The sequence below is a fragment of the Rhamphochromis longiceps genome, linkage group LG3 (assembly GCF_057381845.1).
Source record: "Rhamphochromis longiceps isolate RC_006_pf linkage group LG3, R_longiceps_female_GT1.1, whole genome shotgun sequence".
Taxonomy (NCBI): Eukaryota; Metazoa; Chordata; class Actinopteri; order Cichliformes; family Cichlidae; genus Rhamphochromis; species Rhamphochromis longiceps.
In genome coordinates this window covers 20,304,774-20,330,120 of record NC_140559.1, presented here as the reverse complement: position 1 = coordinate 20,330,120, position 25,347 = coordinate 20,304,774, and the positions used below count along the sequence as shown (strand labels likewise).

Here is a 25,347-nt window from a genome sequence, read left to right as displayed (position 1 = left end):
ATGTTATTCTCCGTTTTCTATCTTTTCCAAGAAGAAGATGGAGAAGATGAGATCATACACAGTACCATCAAAATATCAAATCATCCACAACAGCCAATCAAACCAAGAAGAGGTAGTGTTGCTTTCTCTTTCTCACTGAATGTGAGGTCAAAGGTCTGTTTGTAAAATGCACCTAGTAAGCAAAAACATGATGATTCCCACAACTCTGCTCCCAAACAGCCAGTCAACAGCTGAAACAGGAAACGTGTGACTCTGGCTCTTCATAAGTGTCATCTCACTGTTGTCATAGTGTCACAGTGAATCTAGAGGTCAGTGTAGTTACTGTTCATGTTGCATTACTGTGTTCATCATATAAACCAAGTGGGAGAGTTGGTTTGTTTAATCTTCTGATGAACATGTGACATATTTCACCTCTATGTCACAGAAGTATCACTTACATATGCAACAGTTATGATTGCTTCATATATGAAATGTATATTTGGTTCAAATGTGACACAACTGCAGTTTTCCTTTAGGCCCAGTTTGACTTTAACTGATGGTGTCGGCTCAGACTCGTGTGTGTTGTGACTTTCTGGCCGACAAAACATTATCAGTGTTGTAAGTGAGCTGTAGGTGTTCAAAGCAGCTCTGACTGGACACACATGTGTTTGCTGTCTGAGTTTTAATACACATTTGTTTATAGTTTATTGTCTCTGTGAATGTCCTCACCGAGGTGTTCCTGGTTAGTCTTACAATAGTGTTCATGTTGTGAGAACATGTTTGCTTTGTGCTCTGTGGTGAAGAGTGTCAGCCTGCAGTGGAAAACGTGTCAGCTCTGTGGTCGTCCACCTGCATATTTCTCAGAAACAGCCTCCAGTTCTTTGTGGTCACTCAGTGTTTCTCAGCAGAGGTGTTAAGACGAGAACAAAACTCAAAAACACAGAACATCATTAAAGTTGTGATTATTGTAAAGTAATGCATTTTTGTGCAAACTAATAAGAACTAAGGTCCACTGAGATCTCACAGAGGCTCAGTGCAGGACAAATTTCCTGGTGTTCATGAGCTAAAAATCATTATTTTCTGTCTTTTTGATGCAAGATTACAAATTATAAAAATGTTTTAGCCTCTTTTAGCTCCTGTGTAATAACATCTGAACTGTTGTACCTGCAGTGATTTCAATAGTTTCCTCTGCAGACATTTATTCAGCTGTGGTCTACTCAGCAGTGAGAACTGAAGACGTCGGTTATGGACAAACAACCATCAGAACAAGGAGGCCCAGGTACAGCTGCTCTTCAGCCCAGTATTACAGCAAAAATATGTAACAGACATGCTAGTCCTCTGTGTCCATTTCAAAAAAGACAACTGTGCAACTAAGTACTCAGAAATGTACTTTATACATTATTTATTCACTACTGATTTCTGTCCTTTAAATGTTTTATCTCCCCCTCACTGATAATGCAACGTCTGCTTGCGTGCCCATTTTATGTTTTGGAGAGCAAAGCGTGAAATAGACACAGTGGGTTGGCTTTGCCATGATATCAGGTTGGCTCTTTAATATTGGACACAGACAAGCTAGCCACTCACCCTGTTTCCAACCATCATCATCAAGTTAAGATAACCAAACCACATCAGTGTATTCCAGGTGAAGTCAGAATTTGCAAATTTCCAGTTTAAATTTTTATGTCAAATTTTGAACATGTACACAGCACATGAATAAAATAAAAAAACAGTATACAGCACATGCAATAGCTTTTAAGCTTAAAAAAATCTATTGGTCATTTTTCTAGCTCTACTTTACTAATAAATAAAACAACTTGTGTTTTCCTTCAATTCACTAACTTTACTAGTGTAACTCACTCAATTGTTGTTGTTTTTTTGAGTGTCCTCAAACCTCTGACATCCAACAGTTTGTCAGTCTGAACTTATTATTATTATTATTATTCTGTTTTTAGCACCTACTAGAAGCCAGAGTTCTAAGCAATCTGAAAAGAATTAAGAACAAAGAAAGTGCAAAAGAAAAAATAAACAGTCTCGGGGGATAATATTCTTCATGAGGACCCTGCAGAAGAAGTTAAATCTCTGCTTCTTAACCACACGTTCAGGCTCTTGTTGTTGTAAAATCCCAGAAACTGGACGTCTGTGACCTTTTCCTGATATAACAATTCCTGCTGATAATTACGTGCTTAATCACAGTGAAGTCAATGGTCCTGTCTCGTGTCCTGGACATTTTCGGGACCAAATAGTTGTCTTTAAACCACTGAGACAGTCGCTGGGTAGACTCATTGTCCCCAGAAATGACAACCATCACCGTGAGTCAACTGCAAATCTGATGAATGTGTTGCTGGGCGCAGTGATATGAGAAGAAAGTATGGAGCAAGGTGCTCAGAACAGCTGTAGAGGTCTGAGGTCATACTCTCACCCTCTTTGTGCATCCTGATGGGAAGCCGTCGATACAAAGTCATAATATGTGGCGTCATTTTCACAAAAAAATAAAATTCTCTAATAATAAGACGGAAACTTTGCTTAAATATGAGAACGAAGCTGGAAGCAGCAAATCATTTATCTTTTAAAATGTGACTTAATGCACTTGCTTAACAAATTGTTGCAGCTCTGTGGGCTCCAGGCTCAGTTCTGTGAATCAAACAGGCACCTAAAGTGTGATTTGTATCTGAACTGGTTCCCAGTAAAGTCTGAACTGGGACTGTGTGTGATGCAGAGAGGTGGAGAATGGAGGTCTTGATTGAACTACAAAGCTTGTAATCATGTTTCCTGTTGTCAAAGGAGCTTGCAAAGAAAAGCGTCTGGACTTCTTTAAGTTGCTTGAAGACGTTTCACCTCTCATCCGAGATGCTTCTTCAGTTCTAAGGTCAAATGGTGGAGAGTCCCAGATATAAACCTAGTGGGAGTAACCCCCCACAGAGGGACAAAAGGACCCCCTGATGATCCTCTAATCACCTGAGCCAAGGTGTGAAATTGGGTGTGGCACCCAATCAGCCAGAGTTTCGGGTGTGTTCGTAAACCCCCGCCTCTGTTCAAAGATGGTCGCTCACAGTGGATCTGTGTCCACTGTGAGCTTCTCGGATGAGAGGTGAAACGTCTTCAAACAACTTAAAGAAGTCCAGACGCTTTTCTTTGCAAGCTCCTTTGACTACGATGACCTGGATGACTGAGAACCTTCACAGACATGTTTCCTGTTGATTGAACTGTGTGTGTTTGTGTTCAGACTTTAAACCAGAGCCAGACGTCGTCTACTCTTCACTGAAGTAGTCCACCAGTCCAACCACTGACGTCCAGCTGCTGGTTTCTAACTGGTCCTCCCAGCACCTCAGACCAGAGGAGATTGACAAAATGATAAAACATTTGTTATTGTTTTGCATTTTGCAGCAAAATCATTAATGATGTTCTGGCTCCTTAAGAGTCACCACTCACGTTATGTAGTGTTATACAAGTTCGTGCAATCTTTATTCGTTTCTGGCACACTGTTCATTTTATTTTGACATTCTACCGGAAGTGCTACTTCTCATTACTTCCTGTCTAACGGGAGAAGGACAATTTGCTACTCCTGTGCCTGCCTATGCTGCCTCTTAAGCCAGCACAGTCTGTAAGTTGGCAGTAATGTTGTGTTTTACCGGTGAATGTTTTTAAAAAAAAAAAAAAAAAAGAATGTTTAGCACTAACTGCCGTGTGTTGTTTGTGATATTTTGAGAAAGTAAATTGACTCAATGATATGCTTTATTAGTCATTAGCCTAAACGCTAATTAGCGCTAGCTAACCGCTAACGTTAGCTTGTTAGCTTGTTTCGTTCTGCTTTGCTTTGCATAGTAACAGGTCATAGCATCTTCTAATTGTAAGAATGTTTGCTTATATTAGCTCACATGGGATATTTTGTGTTTGTTTACAGTTTTACCATTCATCCATTCATGTATTTCAACAAAGCCATGCTATGCATCCAATCAAATAAATCCACCAGAAAGGAACAACGGTGTGGTTTTTCTACATGGGATCATGGTTGTCTGTCTGCCTAGTTAAGTGCGAGGGCAGAATAAATGAAATGCATCCAACTCTTACAAAAAACTGCTTTGTTTGTGGTAAGAGTGCAGTTTATTGGCATCAGCACAAACTAGAAGATTTATGATTTCTAAATTCAAAGTTTTATTATTATTTTTTTAAATAAACTGTTGGAGCTATTTGTTCTTTATTTTTTATTATTTTGAAATTAGTTAAAGTTTGTTGTTAGTTTATTTATATTTTGGGGTTTATTTGTCGGTTAATATTTTGTTTTAAATGATTTGTTTTGTTTGTTGTTATTTTGTTAAATTAGTCAGTAAGAGCTGTAGGGCCATTTTGTTTCTATAAATAAAGAGACTGGTATAGGACCAGCATGCATTGGGGTGGGCCTATGGTTTTTTACCAGAGCAGGAGAAGCAGCAGGAAGGATCTTGTTATTGCTTGCCAAGATGGATAAATAAACCAAAACCAATACTCTCAACTAAAAGGTTTGGACAGTGGACTTCTTTTGCCTGCGTACGAAATATTACCTCAGTGCAGCAGTGGCTTGTGGACTTTAAGTTGTGGGACGTTTGATCTTTTAAAAGTAAAGGAATTGCCACTACATAAACTATGGAAGCACTGATTATTTGCTTGTATCCATGTTAATATATGAAGTAAACCATCTCCCTCTAGTGGCCATATGTAAATCATGCGAGAGGATGGATTTAATCTAATATGTGAATCATAGTGTTCCAGTTGGTCATCATTTTGTCTACACAGCTTTAGTTGTAATGTTACAGTCTGAGACAACACTGGCTTCTCATGTTTTCTGACAGTTACATTTTAGACACTGAATCAAATAAATGAAAAAGCAACAACAACATGCATAAAAACACCTTTTAGGATGAAGATCCAGTTAGTCATCAGTGTCTGCACAGTTCTAATTTTCCAGTTGGAACTCATGGTGGATCAACATGATTGAAAGTAAAATTATTTAGAGCTGATTTAAAACCAGTCTACTGACTAATTTAGAGATGTATATCTGTCATGGAAATTTTCTGTAATAAAGCCTGCAACAAGTTGTGGTCAAGTTATTTATTACTGCATGCAGGAGAATGGACATACACATCAAAACACCCCAGGTTCGCAGTAATGAGCATTATAACCTTGGGGTGTCACAGCACCCCTTTTATAATGTCGTACAAACTCAACAGTTCTTTGTCCAACCTGGGCTGTTGCTGAACAAAGAAGACTCCCACTATCTTTTCCCAGGCCCTTAATAAATGTTGGGTCTGTGTTTCCACATAACCCGCTAGTTTAGAGACTTATTCATCATGAAGAACACAAGACATAACAGAACAACCAACTCGCTAACGAGGGACGTTTTGGGTCAGAACCAGCACTTGGAGCTCACGCTCCTCACCTGACTCCAAACCCAAATCCTTCAAAGAGCAGCTGTCCTCGTAGCCTTTTTATTGACAAAGTGTTACAATACACATCACAGCAAAAGCACCTCCCCTCGTAAGACCCCTCTTGGTTACAAAGACAAGACACTATGGGTGTGTGTGTGTGTGTGTAAGCACCTGTATGCATGTGCAAGAACTTGTGTGTGTGTGTGTGTGTGTGTGTGTGTGTGTGTGTGTGTGTGTGTGTGTGTGTGTGTGTGTGTGTGTGTGTGTGTGAACTGCTCACCAAAAGAGTCATAAAAGCAGAAAGCAACATCAACTTCACAAGGGATGTGTCTGTGATAACTGATGTTCAGTTATGCAATATGCAACTGAATTAAACTGAACTCTGAGGGTCCACAGAACCTAGCGCATCTGATTAATTCTGAGGCTGTTGCCCATTTCTCTGCGGCCTTTGCTAACTCTGTCTGTTACGATGACATCAGTAATGCACCTCTCTCGGATGATGGCGTAGTCAACTCTTTTATTTCTACATGCTCTTCTGTTTTGGACACTGTGGCTCCAGTAAAGACTAAACGCTGTAAAACCTCTCGCCAACTCTGGCTAAATGAATCCACCCTCACTCTTAGACGTGAATGTCATCGAGCTGAGAGGAGATGGAAAAAAGATCAACTTCAGGTGTCCTTTGACATTCTGCATATGAGCCAGTCTCAATTTCAGAAGGCTGCCAAAATGGCAAAAACTTATTTTTTGTCGAACATCATTGCAACTAATAGTCACAATCCTCGAGTTCTGTTTAAATGGTGGTTAATCCTTGCTCTGATGTTTCGATGGAAGTAAAAAAATAAGAAGTAATCAGAACTAATTACTGATTACTTCCCCCAAAAGTAATCCTATTACTTTACTGATTACTTATTTTCAAAAGTATTTAGTCACTTAGTTACTTTTTAAAACACGATTTACAACCTGAATAGGTAATAAGGCGATAGATCTTTCAGCCCAATTCTACTGTTTCTGCATAATCCATCATACAAAATGTAATCAAATAAAAAATTATCTATTTAAAACTATTTTTATTAGTTTTAATCTTTTAACTTTATGCATCAAGCAAAAATTAAATTATATGCAACATTCTCTGGAAGAACATTTAAACTTATTTTTTGCACATTCCAGCACATAAAATAAAATAAAATATTTTATTTTTAGTTTACACTCACTCTTTCAAATAGATGCAAGTAAAACACAACAGAAAATAAATAAAATCAAAGACTCGGTGGTCCTGTTGCTCTATTGTCACGTGTTTAGCAGGAGTGGGACAGACGGAGGTTTGCCCTGGTGCAGGTGTGTCACAGAGGTCACGTCAGTGGAAGAATCTTTGTCTGTGAATTTCACTTTACAGTTGCTGCGTACTGCCCATCTCTCCTGATGAATAACAGCTGATTTGAAAAGATATGTGGAAGACAGTGTTTGTCAGATATTCCTTGGGGGATGGGGGGGGGTGTTCCTCCTATAATTATTTTACTTGTACATCCCTTGTGTGTGGCATTAGGGGCAGAGATGTAGGTTAGTAGAGGAAGCTACACAGTTTTACAACTGTGTGGTTGTTGGTTCTGATGGTCATGTCATGTTTTTTTTTTCACTCTGTTTTTGTTGCTGCTTTTAAGATATAGATAATAAATAAAGCATTAAAAGTACTGGCCATGGCGAACCAGAGTTGGAAATGACTTCAAATTCTCTCAATTGGCTTTTTTTATGGGGCGATCGTGGCTCAAGAGTTGGGAGTTCGCCTTGTAATCGGAAGGTTGCCGGTTCGAGCCCCAGCTTGGACAGTCTCGGTCGTTGTGTCCTTGGGCGAGACACTTCACCCGTTGCCTACTGGCGGTGGTCAGAGGGCCCGGTGGCGCCAGTGTCCGGCAGCCTCGCCTCTGTCAGTGCGCCCCAGGGTGGCTGTGGCTACAATGTAGCTTGCCATCACCAGTGTGTGAATGGGTGGATGACTTGATATGTAAAGCGCTTTGGGGTCCTTAGGGACTAGTAAAGCGCTATATAAATACAGGCCATTTACCATTTTTGGTGGTTGGATTGCCACTGATGGTTTAATTATTGAGAGCAATGTTCCAGTTTACCCTCATGATGAAAGTGTTGTCTTATTGTTAGGTCTATCGTTTCTTAGATAGAGTTAGATATAAAGTTGTTATGGATGTTTTTATCTGTGGTAAATTAATTTGAAAACTCTAATATCTTTCCAATCATAACAATGATACAAAAACAATAATCTAAATACTCCTAAAAAAGCAACAGAAACAGGCTGATTGACTGATGACAGAAACACAATGAGTACACAAAAATTACACAGCAGATTTGCACTGGCTGATCAGAAATATTTAATATGGTGATGATAGACATAAGTTATATTCACAAGAAAAGGAAAGATGTCTGTGAAGGTTCTCAGTCATCCAGGTCATCGTAGTCTAAAGAGCTTGTAAAGAAAAGCGTCTGGACTTCTTTAAGTTACTTGAAGACGTTTCACCTCTCATCCGAGAAGCTTCTTCAGTTCTAAGGTCAAATGGTGGAGAGTCCCAGATTTAAACCTAGTGGTTTGAAAAGGAAAGCTATCACTCAGCCACTGCAATAAAGATAACTGTAGCGAATGGATGGATGGAAAACAACAATTACACTTGCAACAATGGTGGTCACCACAGATTGGTCAGGAAAAAAATAAAAATAAAATATTATTTCTAAAGTCACTGGAATTATGAAAACTGCTGGACAAATTTTCATGTATTACCATTTTTAATTTGTCTCTATGGTCACATGCAGCGTCGATCGTCCACCAGAGGGTGCTGCTGAACCTGCAGCGTCACAGCTTCTCACAGCCGTCAGTACAAGTGTTAAAATCCAACACTGTCCCTGCTTCCCTGTTTATTGGTTGTTTGATGACCACAGACAGTTTCTTTTCTTCTATTCACTCACCACCAGGCCAGACAAAGGAAGTGAATATTTAATTGTTCCTCTCAGTCAGACTTTGTTCCTCCCCATTAATCTTTTGTTTTTTACATCATGTGTCCTGTTGTCTTTGAAGTCGTATTTCTGTCTCTGTCAGCGACTTAGTGGAATAAACAGGGAAAGAAGCGACCGCTGCACTCTGAGGGGTTGGAGGTATGAAATCTGTTTTTTCTCTATAAATCTGACATAAAGTTGACTGTAGTTGCTGATGTTATTTAGGGTTCAACATTTAATCATTTAGTTTCATCCTATAAAGCATAAGATCCCCATATTTGAGGTCTTCGTGTTTTTAGTTTCCACAGTTTTTATAGTTAACACAATATTGCAGCATGGAGAGAAATCTTAATAAAGAAGCTCCACAGAAAGATTGAGCTTCCTGATTCAACATAAACAGGAAGAGAGATTTTTTTTATTGCATACCTGCTGATGCGACACTGTGCTTCGAGCATCAATAACAGCATAACAGAACTCACTTATGGTACTGCATTCATTCTATAAAGCAATAACTGTCAGTGACTTTGAACCGCAATATAAACACAACATTGAAGATAACAGTTAAAAGTAACGTAACCATAAACAATCAAACAAGAACATCTAAACAGCAGCACATGTCCCAGGGCATGATGGGAGAGAACTAGCTGCTCCCCCAACACGCCACTATATAAATTAACGTGAACTTCTGCTTTCTAAAAGTAAAAAAAAACTTTAGTGAATTTCACTATATTAAATGCAGTTAGTTACTGATGAGTGTTACTTTGTACGGAACACTAAATCCACAAAGTTATTGAAATATAAATTTTAAAAAAAGAGAAGAATACAGATGCTTTTTAGTTGAATTTGATGTTTCAAACTGTTTGAATTGATGAGGCAGGCTGAGCTGACCACAGCTATGTTCACAGCTAGCTCTAATAAGAAGCTTCGATGTGAAATCACTGTCAGACGTTTCATGAACACAGAACAACAAGGAGAGAAAGGTCAGGTTTGTTGTCAGTGGTAATAAATGTACTTTACAGTACACACCACAGGTCATGTCATTGATTTACAGGGTCAATCTGTACCAATGACAAACATACACTACTCAACCAGTTTGACCAGGATGTTCTCACACACACACACACACACACACACACACACACACACACACACACACACACACACACACACACACACACACACACACGGACCTTTCTTTCTCTTACACAGAGCTGCTGAAGATCAGAGGATTAATTAAATGATTTAAAGAAATGCATGGATTGTACAAAAAGTTAATGATTCTGAGGAAGTTAGAGAATGTCAGTGATTAATGACTCCGACAGAAACGTTGTACAGATGAAGGTAAAACAGTATCGGATATAAAACTCTGTGTTTTAAGAAGCTTTTGTTGGAGATTCATTTATAAAGTATTTCTAGTTTTGTAGTTTGAGTAAACAATCTGCTTTCTATTTTTTCATTTAAGGAATCATCTGAAATTATATGTCATAACATTTGTTTATTTTTAGTTTGAGTAATATTAACTATAAATTGTCCTCATTTGTTTTGCACCTAAACACCTTTTAGAGGAAATCACAGCCTTTTACTTTTATTGATTAGACTGAGCTGATCTAATTTCATAAACTGAGTGGAGTGGGAAGTTGTCTCTGCACATCTACCTGATTTATTGCAACACTTCACTTTATTACTTCTCTGTTTCTTTGTATACGTGGTAGCTGTTTGTCACATGTGTGTACTTAGATTTGGAGAAGACAGGAATGTGGTTGCTAAGGTGTTGCTATGTGCACTGATGTCACACAGGTGAAGGGTGTGTTGTACCAAACAGGATGACACACGGATGTGTGGGTTAGTTTGATCTGTGGCTCTGTGGTACAGAGGCCACTTTATACACAGACTTTAAACTTGTTACATTTTATTGTTTGATTTCTTAACTATTTTTTAAACTTTTTTTTTTATTAAGTGGAATAAATCTTCAGTGTGTCCCTTTTTACATACTGAAAATGATACTGAACTCAGACTTTTTGTTTTTTTTATCTTTCAGTGGATAATTTTAATTTTCCATCCTGATGATCAGAAGAATGTTTGAGGGTTTCAGAGATCCTTCAGAACAACAGTAAGTGTTTAAATGACGTCTTTCAGTCTTTTAGATAATCTGACAGGTTGACTGAAGTCCGTGAGCTTCAGTCGATTAATAGATTATTAATATTGATCCAGCTGAACGAGGATTAAAACTTCACTTTACTGGTTACAGATGAATGTTGGAGTTAGTGTGAAGTATTTGATTTACTGGTTTTTATTTTCTTTTTTCATTTTAATTTTCTGGTTTCACTGTGAAAAAACATTATTAAAATTATTATTATTATTATTTAATCTGAAGATCCAAAAGATGTCAGATTTTATCTGACACAATATAAAGAAGAAAAAAGAGGAAGTGTACTCAGTTACTCCACTGTACTCTGATTACAGTCATGTGATTTACAGGAAGTGCTGCATCAGCTGCAGGTGGTGGACAAAGTTCTCCAGATCAGCTGTGGTTTTATGGAGGCTCCAGCTAAATGCTGCCTCCTCCATAGTACTATATACATTTTTATACAGTGATGTCATTTTGAAGTCCTTTGGCTGATGATGGTCTTTAGTATGTAGCTGATGATTGATGATGAGAGAGGTTATGTTTGTGTTGTTCTGTGGAGATCATTCAAGAACTGAACCTGTTAAACACTCAGACCTGCTTTAGATTTCACCGCTTTAGTCATGACGCACTTATTTATGATCGTCCTACAGCGCAGCGTAACATACGTCACTTTAATGCGACTTCCTTAAGCGATATCGAAAGTGTGGCGTTTGAACGAGTGGCTGAAAAACAAATGTTTCAGCTTTATTTAAACCTCAAAGTTAACCTCATGTAGTCAGTTTTAACTCTAGTTTTGTTATTAACTGAAAATACCAACAGACTCGGACTTTTAGAACAAACTAAGAGTCAGATCAGCAGAAACAAAAACACGGAAATGTTTCCTGTAACTGCGTCGCTCTGCTCGACTTTGCTGTTTGTCGGTGTCTTCGTGTTTGTCTCTGCAGGTGAGGTTTATAAACCAAACGGTGTTTCCCTCTGAGATAAAGAGGAATAAACTTCAGTCTGGTTTACCTGGTACTTCCCAAACAATTACTTTCATATTTAATCAGTTTGTCTGCTTGTGTGAAGACATCACGAGGTTTGTTTGTGTGCAGTTTCCAGCACAGAGATGAAGAAGTGTAATGTGTGTGTCAGTGTGATGTGTTGTAGTTTCAGGAGTCAGTATACAGCTACAAAGCTTCTTGTTCAGTGTATACAAACAGCTGTAGCTCCATAAAGGCAGCATGCAGAGACTCACAGAGTCTTATAATGAGAGGCTGCTTTCTCTCACACATTATGTTCACTTATTATCAGCATGTGTTTCACTGTATAAATGTTTATATAACACAGCTACTGTCATCCACAGTAATCTCCTCATTTATTGCATCCCTTCAACCCTCTGAGTTTCCGACTTAAAATTAAACTGACCCTGTATTGTCAAAATATGAGATTTGGGAGCTTCAGCAAAAAAAAGCACAACTCAAATTCTAGGAAGTGAAAAATAAAATAATAGAACAATTAATTGTATGACGAAATCTTGTTAATATAGAGTGATGAAGGTTGTAACTGACTTTTGTGTCATGAGGAATAGATTAAGGTCAGATCTCTGTAGGGTGGGGTGCAGTGGTACTGTGTGATATTAACAGCATTTACTGTCATAATGATCATGTGTGTACTTTAGCATCAACAAAAGATTTTTTTATTCTTTTTTTATGTATATCGTGCACGGATGTACTATAATTTAATATATGTGCATACACTCCTCACTCCATCTGGCTGCTGAAGAAGTGAGCAGTTGCACTTTGACCTTTAACCTCTCTGCTCTGTGTCGTTTCCTCTTTCAGACCAAAAAATCATCACAGCTGAGTCTGGACAGAACGTCACTCTGCCATGTCGAGCTCCAAATAACAACATCATCTTAGGTGTAGAGTGGAGCAGAGCTGACCTGGGAGATGAATATGTGCTTTTTTACAGAGATGAACAATTTGATCCAGTCAACCAGCATCCATCTTTTAAGAACCGGGTGGATCTGCAGGACAGACAGATGAAGGAAGGAGACGTGTCTCTGATTCTGAAGGATGTGATGATTAATGACGCTGGAGCATACGAGTGTCGTGTCTTCATGAGAGGAACAAACATAAGGAAAAGAGCAAATCAGGATGGTGACCCCATCAGCATCATCACACTGAGAGTTGTTCCTCCAGGTGAGTGAGTAGAGTTGAGTGTGTGTGTGATCAGAGGTGAAGCTGCTTCCTGGTTGTTGATGTTTGTTTCTAAAGATGTTGTTGATGAGACTTTGTAGAAAGCAGCTGGTCTGAGTGATGTGATCAGAGTGCAGTAGATAATGTCTGACAGCAGTTTGAAGAGGAAATGGATTCTGTTCTGTTCTTCACTCATCACCTACCTGACAGCTGACACCTCACACCTGTTTCTCACCTGCAGGTCAGACAGGAGGAGACACAGAGGATGGAGGGAAGGAGGATGGAGGGAAGGAGGCAGGAGGGAAGGAGGATGGACCTGTTGGACTGATCGTTGGTCTGATTCTTTCTGCTGTGCTTCTTGTTGCTGCTGTTGTTGGATTTTTAATCTACAGAAAACTGCAGACTCAGGGTCCATACTAGCCTCCTGAGTAATTGCAGCATATTTGAAATGTCTTTAGTTTTTATGATGATGTTTGGTAAGAGAAGCATCACTATGGTAAAATGGAGTTAAATATCCAATTTGTTTTTAAAAAAGTAGCAGGTTGAGAACCAGGACCTCCTGATGTGTCAGCCTGAGACTGGCAGGGATTTATAAAAACAAACACATTCTTTAATATCACTTAGACTGTAAGTGATGACTTTGTTTGTTTTGTTTTTTTATTCAGTAGGTCAATAGCACAAGATGATATATATTATATGTTGAAAGTGTTAAAGCCTACACTGTTTTACTAAGTGTGTGAATATATTTGGCCTTCGGTATTTTGTAAATAATAATACTTAGCAGCAATAGTAGTAGAAAAGTACTGCACAGCATCTCCACCACTGTTTTTATATTTTGCTTGGAAATTTGGAGTTAGTTGCAGACTTTTATTAAAACGTGCAAACGTGTGAATATATGCAAGGGTTTATGCAAAAACGTTCTAACAAGCTGAGAGCCTATATTTCATGTTATCAAAGCAAATTCTTGACTAATACTTTTCATCTGCATGTTTTCATATCCTGGTATGATTTTACTGCACTGCCAATGTTTTGGGGATCATTGTCATGCTGAAAAATGTATCTGCTGCCTATCAGACCCTTTCTAGATGGTATTACACGGGGATCAAAATCTATTGATACTTTTCTGTGTTCATAATTACATCACCTCTAACAAGTTCTCCAACACCACTGAAATGCAACTTCCAACCATGACAAAGCTGATACCTTATTTACAATCACATTGTTGTTGCATAAATAATATTTTATGCACTGACAAAGTGTCATTATTGATAATTATTATATAATTAAATTATAATTATAATAATTAAATCTGCAATTTTGTGACTGGCTGCTGGTAACAAAGTGCCTAAGTTGTCTGTTATCCATAGGCACAGAACTGGTTCCTCCCTTGAGTAAGGATTGTTTTTGTTATATTATTTTTTTATGGTTGAATAATTCATCAGTCAATGTTAAGTGTCCTAAAGAACACAAACAAGATTCGCTGTGTAAACTGGACTGGACTGAAAGTTATTGGAAACCTTTCATAACAAACAAACCAATGCAGAGATCCACAGTCACAGATAATTACAGACACTCAACCAAGTACAGAAACACTGTGTCATAATCTGGTTATTAATAATCTGCCTAATAATGTTCAGGATCCGTTTAGCAGCTATTACTGAGTAAGCTTTGTGGGAGATATTATGAAACAAAAGAGAAATCTTTTCCAAGCAGCTACAGAGGGAGATCTGTCCTCTCTGATCTGTGAAGCTTTGACTTTTCCTTCCATTTACGAGACTTTGAAGTCTGTAACTTCTGTTTAAATATTGCTTGTTCAAATATTGCTGTTTATTTATTTTTATTTCTGTTTATTTGTTTATTTTTAATAAAACGTTGCAAACATTGGTACTAGTTTTAATGGTTATTGATTATTCATGCTGCTGTGAGATATGTTCTGACCTGTTGAACTCATGTTGGCACATTTTATGAGCCGAAATTAGTCGAGGAACACACACACGCGCCCGTTCAGCTATCTTAGTGAGGACCTTCATTGACATAATGGTTTCCCTAGTCCCTTACCCTAACCATTGGGAATTTTTTTATTATATTTTTTTATATATACACACCGCTCTTCCCGTTAACTCATAAGTTGAATATCTACACAGTAACTTAATACAAGGACCAGTCAATTAGAAGGCACGTCTACCGTATATACCAAAGAGGGAAGGAGAAGAGGAGCAGAAAAAGGTAGATCGGGAGCTTTAAAGGAGAGTATGGATGACCCAGCGGCCCTTAGGACTGTGCACCAAAATCTTTAACACAAGAGAACTAAATCAAACCCTCTTTATAACGTAATTGAAACCCTGACTAAAAGAAAAAACTCAATTTTGAGCCTCAAAAAGGAGGATTGAGAGGATCGCGAGTGTGTCCTCACAAGTGATTGTTGGTTCTCACAAGTATAGTAGAATGAATGCAGATTTCGGTCTTCACAAAGATAGCTAGACAGGAACACACACGATCTGACAGGAATGCGAGATGATGAAAACTGATGACAGAGTGGAAATCTGCTTAGAAGCTGTGAATAAATTAAAGTGATGATAAATGGTAAAATGGCCTGTTTTGGTATAGCGCTTCACTAGTCCCTAAGGACCCCAAAGCGCTTTACACAACCAGTCATCCACCCATTCACACACACATTCACACACTGGTGATGGTAAGCGACATTGTAGCCACAGCTGCCCTGGGGCGCACTGACAGAGGCGAGACACAGTGACACACAAGACATGTGAGTTCACATTTAAACATGGTGGAAACAAAACAAGGCAACAATTGTTTGTTGAACGGATGGTTTTCTTTTCTTAGGTGTGACCTTTGATCTTATACAGTGGTGTGAGTGTTTGCCCCCCCCTTTCCACACTTAAATGTTTCAGATCATCAAATTAAATATTTGACAAAAATAACACAGTTACGGTGCCGAATGTCTGAGGTACCTTATCGCGTTAAAATTAACATGTTCGTAGTTTATAACTTGATTTTTTTAAAGAATTTAGTCCCGACCTCTGTGTTTGAACCAATAGAAAGCTGGTGCTCAGAGGAAGAGGGCGGGCTTTACTTGGTGTCAGTGACAGAAATGAAAAAAAGCTCAAATGAGTGAGAAGGACGATGAAGGAAACATCTGTGCTGTGTCTGCTCTGTAAGTAGAATCTCTGTGTTTGTTTGAATTCTTGTACTTTGACTGTCTGCTCTCCTGATAACTGATGATGGAGGAGAAGACATGAAAAACAAATCAGGCTGAATTCAAGTTCAAAACACCACGAGGACCAACTGCAGGTCTGAACTGACTCTTTATCTTTGCTCAGGAGTCGAGGAAACACAGCAGGCAGTGAAAAGATCAAATCATTCACTCATTATATCAACACAACTGCACAGTGGACACATGACTTTACTGTGGGATTTATTTTTTCAGTCGCTTGTTGTCCAAACTTTATTGAAACATGTTGCTGGCATCAAACTGAAAATGAGCAGATACATCAGAGAAATAAGTTTGTGTGTTTGTCAGCTGTTTGTGTGGAGTTGTTCTTTATGTTCACCTCAAATCAACCTGAGTGTCATTTCTCTTTAATTCTGATCTCAGTGCTGAGCTGCACAACAAACCAAGGTCAGTAACCTTCTTCTGTCACAGTTTAAACCTGAGAAATGCTCACTGATATGACCTGATGTCTGCAGATGCTTTTTGAAAAAAAAAAAAAAACACTCTTAAGAGATCATCAGTTTTTCATTTTAACCCTCACAGCTCGTCTGACTGTGAGTCCCAGCAGCTCTCAGTTCTTTAAAGGAGACTTTGTGTCTCTGAGCTGTGAGGAGGACGACAGCTCTGCTGGATGGACTCTGAGGAGAAACACAAGCAAACAACAGAGGACTCAGTGTGGAACAGATGGGTGGGGGAGAATAGCTGGTTCTTCCTGTAATATCAGTATAACAGCACCTCATGACAGTGGAGTTTACTGGTGTGAGTCCAGAGAGGGTCCCATCAGTAACATGGTTAACCTGACAGTCACTGGTAAGCTGAGTGTGTGGAGTTAGTGTTGATGAAGCTGTGTGTAAATGGATGAAATGCTGTAGTTTGTCTCTGTGTTGAGGTGGATCAGTGATCCTGCAGAGTCCTGTCCTCCCTGTGATGGAGGGAGATGACGTCACTCTGCTCTGTAAAACAAAGACCACTCCCTCCAACCTCCCAGCTGCTTTCTATAAAGATGGCTCCCTCATCAGGAAGCAGCCTACAGGTCACATGACCATCCAGCATGTTTCCAGGTCTGATGAAGGCCTCTACAAGTGTGACATCAGCGGTCATGGAGAGTCTCCATCCAGCTGGATCACTGTCACAGGTGACACACTCACCTGTCTGTGTTTCTGCAGCTTTCAACATTCACAATGTGACGACAACTTCATGACTGTGTTTGCTTTATTTTAGAGAATCACACCACCACACCTCCACCTACATCCACACCTCCAACTACATCCACACCTCCACCTGGTTCCTATCTTCTTCCTGCATTGTCATGTGTTGGATCAGTGTGTGTTGTGGTTCTACTGGTGTTACTGGTTCTGCTGGTGAGACGATGTGTTCACAGGAAACCTGAAGGTGAGACTCAGACTTCCTGATCTTTCATGTCTGAGTTTGTTTAGTAGAATAAAGTTCACATTCATATAAGGTGAGAGTTAGAAAACTGCATTTCAGATGTGTGGTTATGATAATCTACATATGTTACCATTTATACATATATACTCCTATTTATTATTATTATTATTATATATGTTTTTTCTCCATTACAATTTATCTGTACTCACATTTCTACAAATTACACATGTAGGGGAGGCCGGGGATAGTTGTAACGTGGGTCAGTTGTAACTAGAGATGGACCGATCTGATATTACGTATCGGTATCGGTCCGATAGTGACTTAAATTACTGGATCGGATATCGGAGAGAAATAAAAAATGTAATCCGATCCATTAAATATCAAAAATGACATCTCGATTTTACATGTGTGGTTTGGTTTTAGGGAATGATCTACGCAGTTATTAAATTTGTTTTGTATTTACACTTCAAGTCTCTGCAAGTAACTTTGTTTCACATTAAAAATTTAGAATTTAATTTGATTAAACTGTGTCTTTATAAAATTAAATACTAGCATGCAAACAAAATTTAAAAAAGTAGAATTCCACTTGAAGTCCTGAAATGGAGATTTTGTACATGCAGTAAAGTTATGTCTCCCTGTATTCATATAGAAAGCAACTTCAAAATAACTTAATGTAACACATTTCTGCTGAGTGGTTCAACCTGCTTGTGTTAGAGTGTGGTGAACAAGGATCGAAAATGCAAACACAGCAAGTCAAGGGGAGTTGAGCAAAAGGCGAGCCTTTTATTGAACTGATGAGCTGGCAAAACAGAAATGGGAAAGTCAAAAGAACAAAGTAATTAAAACTCAATGTGCCTAGGAGACACTGGGAGATGTAAAAGAATGACCATAACAGTGTGATATGGCAACAACAAGCAGGAAGAGAGCAAAATAAATAGAAGGCAGGAAAATCAGGACACCTGGGAACAAATTGAGACACAGGTGAACAGAATCTAACGGCACACATGAGAAAAAAGATTAGCAAATAAAACTGGAAACTGATACTAAAACCTACACGCTAGACACAAACCTACACACTAGACACAAACCAATGGTAAACAAACATGGGCTTGGAGAGAGTGGACAGAAAAGGGAACTACAGCCAACTACCTGTGAACAGCTGAAAACCATGAATACTTGAGACCCTAAATTCTCTCATAACTGCCCATTAAAATACTTTAAAAACCTTCTTATCATGCTTAAGCTCTTTGGCAGAAGCCTTTAGGAGGCATCTGACAGCATGATAAAAAAGACACACAAAAATTGAGAATGAGACAGGTACACATGCAGTGAAACACTTAAACAGCAGGGGTCTATGAGGTGAACTGCAGAGATGCAGGATCCCACAAAACATCTAGGCGGTACAGCCAATCAAGGGCAATAAATAACATGAAAATAATTATTAAATTATATAAGGGATGAGAACTTTATGACGCATGTGAGAGGTGGTCAGAGGTGTGCGCTATTGTGAACAAGAAACATATAGTTTTTTTATTTTTACTTTTTTATTTTTATCTCATTTTTTTATCGGACAAAGAAAAGTTTGTGTATTGACTGTTGTTCTGTGTGGTGGATTGTGTACTTGTGGTCTGTGGTTAACTGAAGCTAACAGCTCTGCAGTTCAGCATCCTGTATGAGATTTAAAAAAAAGTTGAACAAAAAGGTGTCCCGTCACCTTAGATGGTGTGATATTTAGGTGTTGAATTTAAAAACAGAACAAGAAATTATTAATAACTGGATTAAGTTAAATTACTTAAATTGATAATAATTTTAGTTTTTATGGCCTCACATGATGACCACATACATCCATTCTATTGATGAGCAGTGAGGTTGTAAACATAATTTTGACTTTTAATTTGTGTTGCTTGAAAGCTTTTTTCTGCCTGCACTGATGTCCTGTGTGTGTTTTACTGTGTAGAGACTGATCCAACTAATTTGTCTACTCAGCAGTGAGAACTGAAGACGTCAGTTATGGACAAATCATCATCAACGACAAGAAAAACAGATCAAAGCCGAGAGGTAAGCTGCTCTTCTTTGTCTCCATCATGATTCTCCTCTTGGACAGAAGTTGAGGGTTTAAGTTAGGTTGTAGGATAACACGAAAATGCTAATGCAGTGATGGTCAGTAGCTCTAATAAACAAACAAACAAACAAAAAATCACGGAAGGTTAAAAATGTGTGAACTAGCATGAAAGCACTCCTGTTGGACTTGGAGGTCTATAAGTTTAAAAATGATAAAAATGAATTAGCCATCCAGCTAAATGAATGAATTAACAGTTACTTCATAGAATTTAAAGCATCCTGTGATGACAAACTAAAATGTAAACGATGTCTTTTCGGTATTCACACCTTCCACACCCTGATGAATGGGGAATAAGAACACTTCATTCACATGGAAAAGTTCAATTTTCCATTGCCAGGATTCATTCATGGACAGGAAAGCTAGTTTTCACATGTAAACAAGTCATTCAGTATTTGTGTCTTGTGCACCTCTTATGTTATTCTTGTCAGAAACACTTTAAAATGTTTTGTTTTTATTGCTGTGCTGGTCTGACAAAAGTCAAGAAACATAGTTGATATAATGCAACTAATAAAAAACTTGACTAAAGCACCCAACCTATCCCTATCCAAAGTCAAGACCAGGAAGAAGCGCTGACATAGCTCTCTGCAGCTTTCACTTGATTTAAGCCGATGCCATATGATGATATAAGACTGTTTTCTTAGTGCCACATTTGGTTTTAACGTAATGGCGTTCACACAGGTCCACCTTAAATGGATCAGATGTGAGGTTGGTTGTAACTTTTGGCCATGCCATAACTCAACATGTGAGCAAAATGCCCAGATGTGTCTGCTGTCTTGCTTAGGCACAAGCATAAGTTGTTAGCAGGGTGAACATTGTTAGAATTAAATTAATTAAATGTCTGAAGAAAGAGACTGAAGAGACCAAATGTCCTTTAACAAGTTCTGTATGTTTAACCACAGCAGTTATTTCCTGTTGTTGATTCTAGCGTAATGCTGAAGGGGCTTCTCACCACTGTGAGTTCTGGTTTGGCCATGGGAGTGTTCATGCTATGAGAACTTGTTTGTTTGGTGCTCTGTGGTGAAGTGTGTCAGACTGCACTGAGATGAAGGTGCAATCTCTGTGGTTGTGCACCTTCATCTTCACTCAAACAGCTACAAGTTCAATGCAATTAATTCTAGTTTCTCAGCAGAGGTGTAAAGAAGAAAAAAACTGTGAAAACCTGCAGCTAGTTGCAGAAGATCTAACTTAATCTCTTCATAATTAAAATTAAAAAAATATTATCAGAACTAAACTATAATTTGTGTGTGTTTTTCCTTCAGAGCGTGATCCAGCTGTAATCTACTCAGTAGTGAGAACTGAAGAACTCAGTTATGGTCAAATAGCTGTTACACCAAAGAGGAAAAGAGGTACAGCTGCTCTTCATGTTCAACTTTGGGCAGAGACAAGTGTTTCTGGTCCGCGTGCTAAGCTAAGCTAACCACATCATTTCTCAAGCTTAGGACATCAAACACTTTTATCGTCATCAAAATGTAAATAAAGTCAAACTTTATTGTCATCTCTGCTATACACAGTACACTATACAGAGAGGCGAGACGACGAGGTTCCAGTTACATTCAGTGCAAAAGATCAAACAACAACAACAACAACAAAAAAGAAAAACAGCTAGAGCAAGAACAAGAATAAATATATAGACTGGGGTAAGGGGAGTATATACACTTAGAGGTAAAGGGTCAATAATATTCTAAATATTTATTTGATTCTCTGTTAAATTTGTAATTTTGCTTATTTACAAAGAAAATTTTTTTATGTTTTCATTTTAATGGAGAAAGACAGAATATTAACCAAATAAATAAATAAAAGACACATTAATTAAAGCTACAAATTGATATCATTGAGGGAATAAGTATTAGACCCCAATTAAAACTTGATTTAGTACTAAAGGGGTGGCCAACTCCAGGCCTCTAGGGCCGGTGTCCTGCAGGTTTTAGATATCATTACCAGGCCTCTGGAGAACTTCAAGAAATGTTGAGGAGGTAATTTAGCCAGGCAGCACGGTGTTCTCCCCGTGTTTGCGTGGGTTCTCCCCGGGTACTCAGGCTTCCTCCCACAGTCCAAAGACATGCAGTAGTGGGGATAGGTTAATTGGTCTATCTAAATTGCCCATTGGTGTGAATGTGAGTGCGAATGGTTGTCTGTGTCTCTATGCAAGCCCTGCAACAGACTGGCGACCTGTCCAGGGTGTACCCCGCCTCTCGCCCTATGACAGCTATGACAGGGATAGGCTCCAGCGCCTCCCGCGACCCTGGAAAGGATAATCGGAAGCAGATGGATGGATGGTAATTTAGCCAATTGAATCAGCTGTGTTGGATCAAGGACACCTCTAAAACCTGCAGGACACAGGCCCTGTAGTCCTGGAGTTGGCCATGACTGTAGTACTTGGTGGAGAAGTCCTTGTTGGCAAGGACAATACTAAGACATTTCTTGTAGTTGGTCACCACATTTCAGGAGGGATTTTGGCCCATTCATCTTTACTGAAACTCTCTAAATCCTTTAGGTTTCTTGGCTTCACCTCAAACCTCAATAGATATTTTGTAGGACTGAGGTCAGGAGACTGGCTCAGCTGCTTCCTCTTTGTTTCCCTTGTTGAATGTTTTGGATCATTGGCATACTACCAGACCCATCCATGACCCATCATCAATGTTCTGATGGAGGAAAATAGGTTCTCTTCCAAGTTTTTTCTGTACATGGTACCATCCATCCTTAATGAGGTGAAGTTGTCCTGTACCCTTAGCAGAAACACAGGCAAAAATCCCAATGCTACCACCTCCATAGTTAACTGTGGGATGGTGTTCTTTGGACATACTCAACATTTTTCTTCCTCCAAACAGTGGATCGAGTTAACACTGAGTTGAGCTTCCAAATTAATTTAGGTTTCATCTGACTGCAGCACTTTCTCCCAAGCCTTCTTTGAATCATGTCAGTGTTCACTGGTAAACTTAAGACAGCCTGTACATAGGACTTTTTGAACAGGGGAACCTTGTGGGTGCTGAAAAGGTCGACAAATTATGACATAGCATGTTACCAATGTTGTTCTTGGTGACTTTGGTACCAACTGCCTTCAGATCATTAACAAGCTACTCCTGTGTGGGCTGATCCACCATCTTTTCTCATGATCATATTTACCCCATGAAGCAAGATTGTGCATGGACCTCCAAACAGAGGGCGATTGATGTTCCTTATATTTAACTTTGAGTTTTGCAAAGCTTGTCTGGAAATAAGCAGAAGTGTTTTATGTTAAATATGGAGATTGCGTATCTATTATCCTGTCCTGTTGAGTGGAAGCAGACAGTTTCCTATTCAGTTGTGGCATAAATTATAGCCAAACAAACCAATAGCAATGGTTCTCAATCCATATACTTCCTTCAGAGCATTGGCTGTAGCAAGCCCCATGCACTATGCCAGCTGTCCCCAACCCCCGGGCCTCAGACCGGTACCGGTCCGTGAGTCGTTTGGTACCGGGCCGCGAGAGTTGAGGCTCAGGTGTGAAATGTATAGTTTTCAGGGTTTTTATTGGTTTTCAGCATTATTTTGTTATCATTTTTATCATTTACTCTGTTTTCCTGGGTCTTTTCACGTGTGTTATGAATAAATTTTCTTTTTTTCGGTACCGGTACTAGTTTTATTTTGTTGTATTTATCTGCGACACCTTAAAGGCTGATCCATGAAAATATTGTCAGGCATAAACCGGTCCGTGGCGCAAAAAAGGTTGGGGACCGCTGCACTATGCAATACTAACTACTGCATTTCCACATTATGACAATTTAACACACACTAACTGGCTGCAATAAATCTGCTGATGTTGCTGTGTCTGGATGTTCTTTTAAATCTATCTGCAGCTTCTGTCTCAGTAGAAGCTTTTTTTGGTCACCATAGATACTGTCTCATCATATGAAGCTCACAGTACCTGTGGTGTACCACAAAGTTCAATTTTAAAACAATTTACTGGGTCAAAATTTACACACCCACGCCTCACTTCACTGCACTACTGCTCACCTTTACTCTCTGAAACCTCACTGCTCTCTCACCCAGTGAACATGTCACATAGACAGAGAGAGAGAGAGAGAGACAGACAGAGACAGAGACAGAGAGAGAGGCTTATTTGTCTTATTTGTCAGTAGAAGAGGTGAGGTATACCTTTGAAAGATATCCAGTCTATCATAGGCTGTTTTTTCTGAGTATGAAACGTGGCTAAATCTTGCAGCAAAATCACATGACAGCATGAAAATATGTATCCAGCAAACAAATCCTAGTTTATGAAATCTCCACCCAGTAATGAACAGAATCAATATTATACAGTTCCTGGTTTTGTGTTTTTTCTGTGAGATCGTGGAAAACAGCAAAATATTTGACTTGTAGTGTCGCTGAATATAGTTGATGCAAATGTTTCAGCTCTGTGGGTTCCAGGTTTGACATTTTGCATATTTTAAGATGCAGCTACAGTGTGGGCGATACAGAAGCTCTGTCAGCTGTGTCTGAGCTGGTTTCCAGTAAAGTTTGAACTGTGTGACACAGAGAGGTGGAGATTAAAGCCTTGATTGAACTACAAAGCTTGTAATGATGTCTCCTGTTGTTTGAACTGTGTGTGTGTTTGTGTTCAGACTTTAAACCAGAGCCAGACGCCATCTACTCTTTACTGAAGTAGTCCACCAGTCCAACCACTGACGTCCAGCTGCTGGTCTCTAACTGGTCCTCCCAGCACCTCAGACCAGAGGACATCCACATGTTCAAAATATTTTTTAACATATTTTATTTGTTTTTCTCACTTATTTAGACTCTTATTATTTTAAAAAAAATGCTATGGCAAGTCTTCTGACTGACGCGCAAGCGAGAGCACATATCCCCTATCCTCGCCTCGCTACACTGGCTGCCAGTACGTTTCTGAATTGATTTTAAGATCTTGACGCTGGTTTTTAAAACATTGCATGCACTAGCCCCTATATATCTTTCTGATCTTCTAAGTTGGTATACTCCGGTGAGATCTTTGAGGTTTGCGGACCAAATGCTTCTAGTTGTCCCCAGGTCTAGGTTAAAACACAGAGGAGATCGGGCTTTTGCTGTGACTGCGCCGAAACTGTGGAATAAACTGCCTTTACATATCAGGAGCTCTCCAACACTGGATACTTTTAAAACTCATCTAAAGACCCATTTTTACTCCTTGGCTTTTAAGTCGGTATGAGTCTGTCATTATTTTATTCTTATTATTTTCTTATCTTGGTTTTACTTTCCTTTTAAATTTTATCTGATTATTATTTTGTACAGTTGTTTTTTTAAAGTGCTATATAAATAAAATTGATTTGAAAAATAAATAAATTAAAAACACATATCTTACTGACTTTTTCTGCCATGGTTGTGCCAGATTAATAAAGTTTTGTTTTCATTTCTTTTCCTCGTGTGGTTCTGTTGGTTTCACTTAGGTGCAGATGGAAAACCTGACTTCTTCCGGTTTGGTTAACCGAAGCATGTCTCATTTTACTGCAGAAAACAAAGAATAAGCATCAAACCACAACAGAAGCAAAATTCACTCAATTAAATGGTGCAGAAATGTTTTCGTGCTGAGTGTGTGTAAGGTGAGCTCACCTAGAATCAGACCAGCAACATTCATGTAAAATTGTTATATTTTATTTATTATCCTTTCATTCAATGCGTCAAATCCAGTAGTTCGAAATGAAAACAGAGAGCTGAAGAGTGTCTGATAAACTACAAACGCATGAACATGACAGATTCATATCTTGTGAACCAGCACAGATCCCACCTTTTGAGTTAAGCTGCTTTCAATCTTGAAACGACAATGTTACATGTAACACATGTCAAATCTGCTTCCACCTACTGGTAAAACTGGGTGTTGCAGCCCAGCAGCTGCTTTATAAATGACACCAGTTTAACTTCTAAAAATACTCTAGTTGTCCATCAAACCAACACAGGGT

The 25,347-nt window shown here is 38.8% G+C and overlaps 1 protein-coding gene and 1 long non-coding RNA gene across 2 annotated transcripts; both read left to right on the top strand.

The window, feature by feature from the left end:
• The first annotated feature begins 11,148 nt into the window (after positions 1 to 11,148).
• On the top strand, positions 11,149 to 13,879 carry LOC146673348 (coxsackievirus and adenovirus receptor homolog). The gene is made up of 3 exons (XM_085402089.1): positions 11,149 to 11,447; positions 12,327 to 12,686; positions 12,925 to 13,879. The coding sequence occupies exons 1-3, from the start codon at positions 11,378 to 11,380 to the stop codon at positions 13,101 to 13,103; spliced, it is 609 nt and encodes a 202-aa protein (XP_085258215.1). The 5' UTR covers positions 11,149 to 11,377; the 3' UTR covers positions 13,104 to 13,879.
• A 3,258-nt stretch (positions 13,880 to 17,137) lies between these two features.
• Positions 17,138 to 24,774, top strand: LOC146673347 (uncharacterized). Its single transcript, XR_014910499.1, has 4 exons — positions 17,138 to 17,304; positions 19,288 to 19,359; positions 20,683 to 20,769; positions 24,022 to 24,774. It is a non-coding gene; the product is annotated as an uncharacterized LOC146673347 (long non-coding RNA).
• Positions 24,775 to 25,347: the final 573 nt, after the last annotated feature.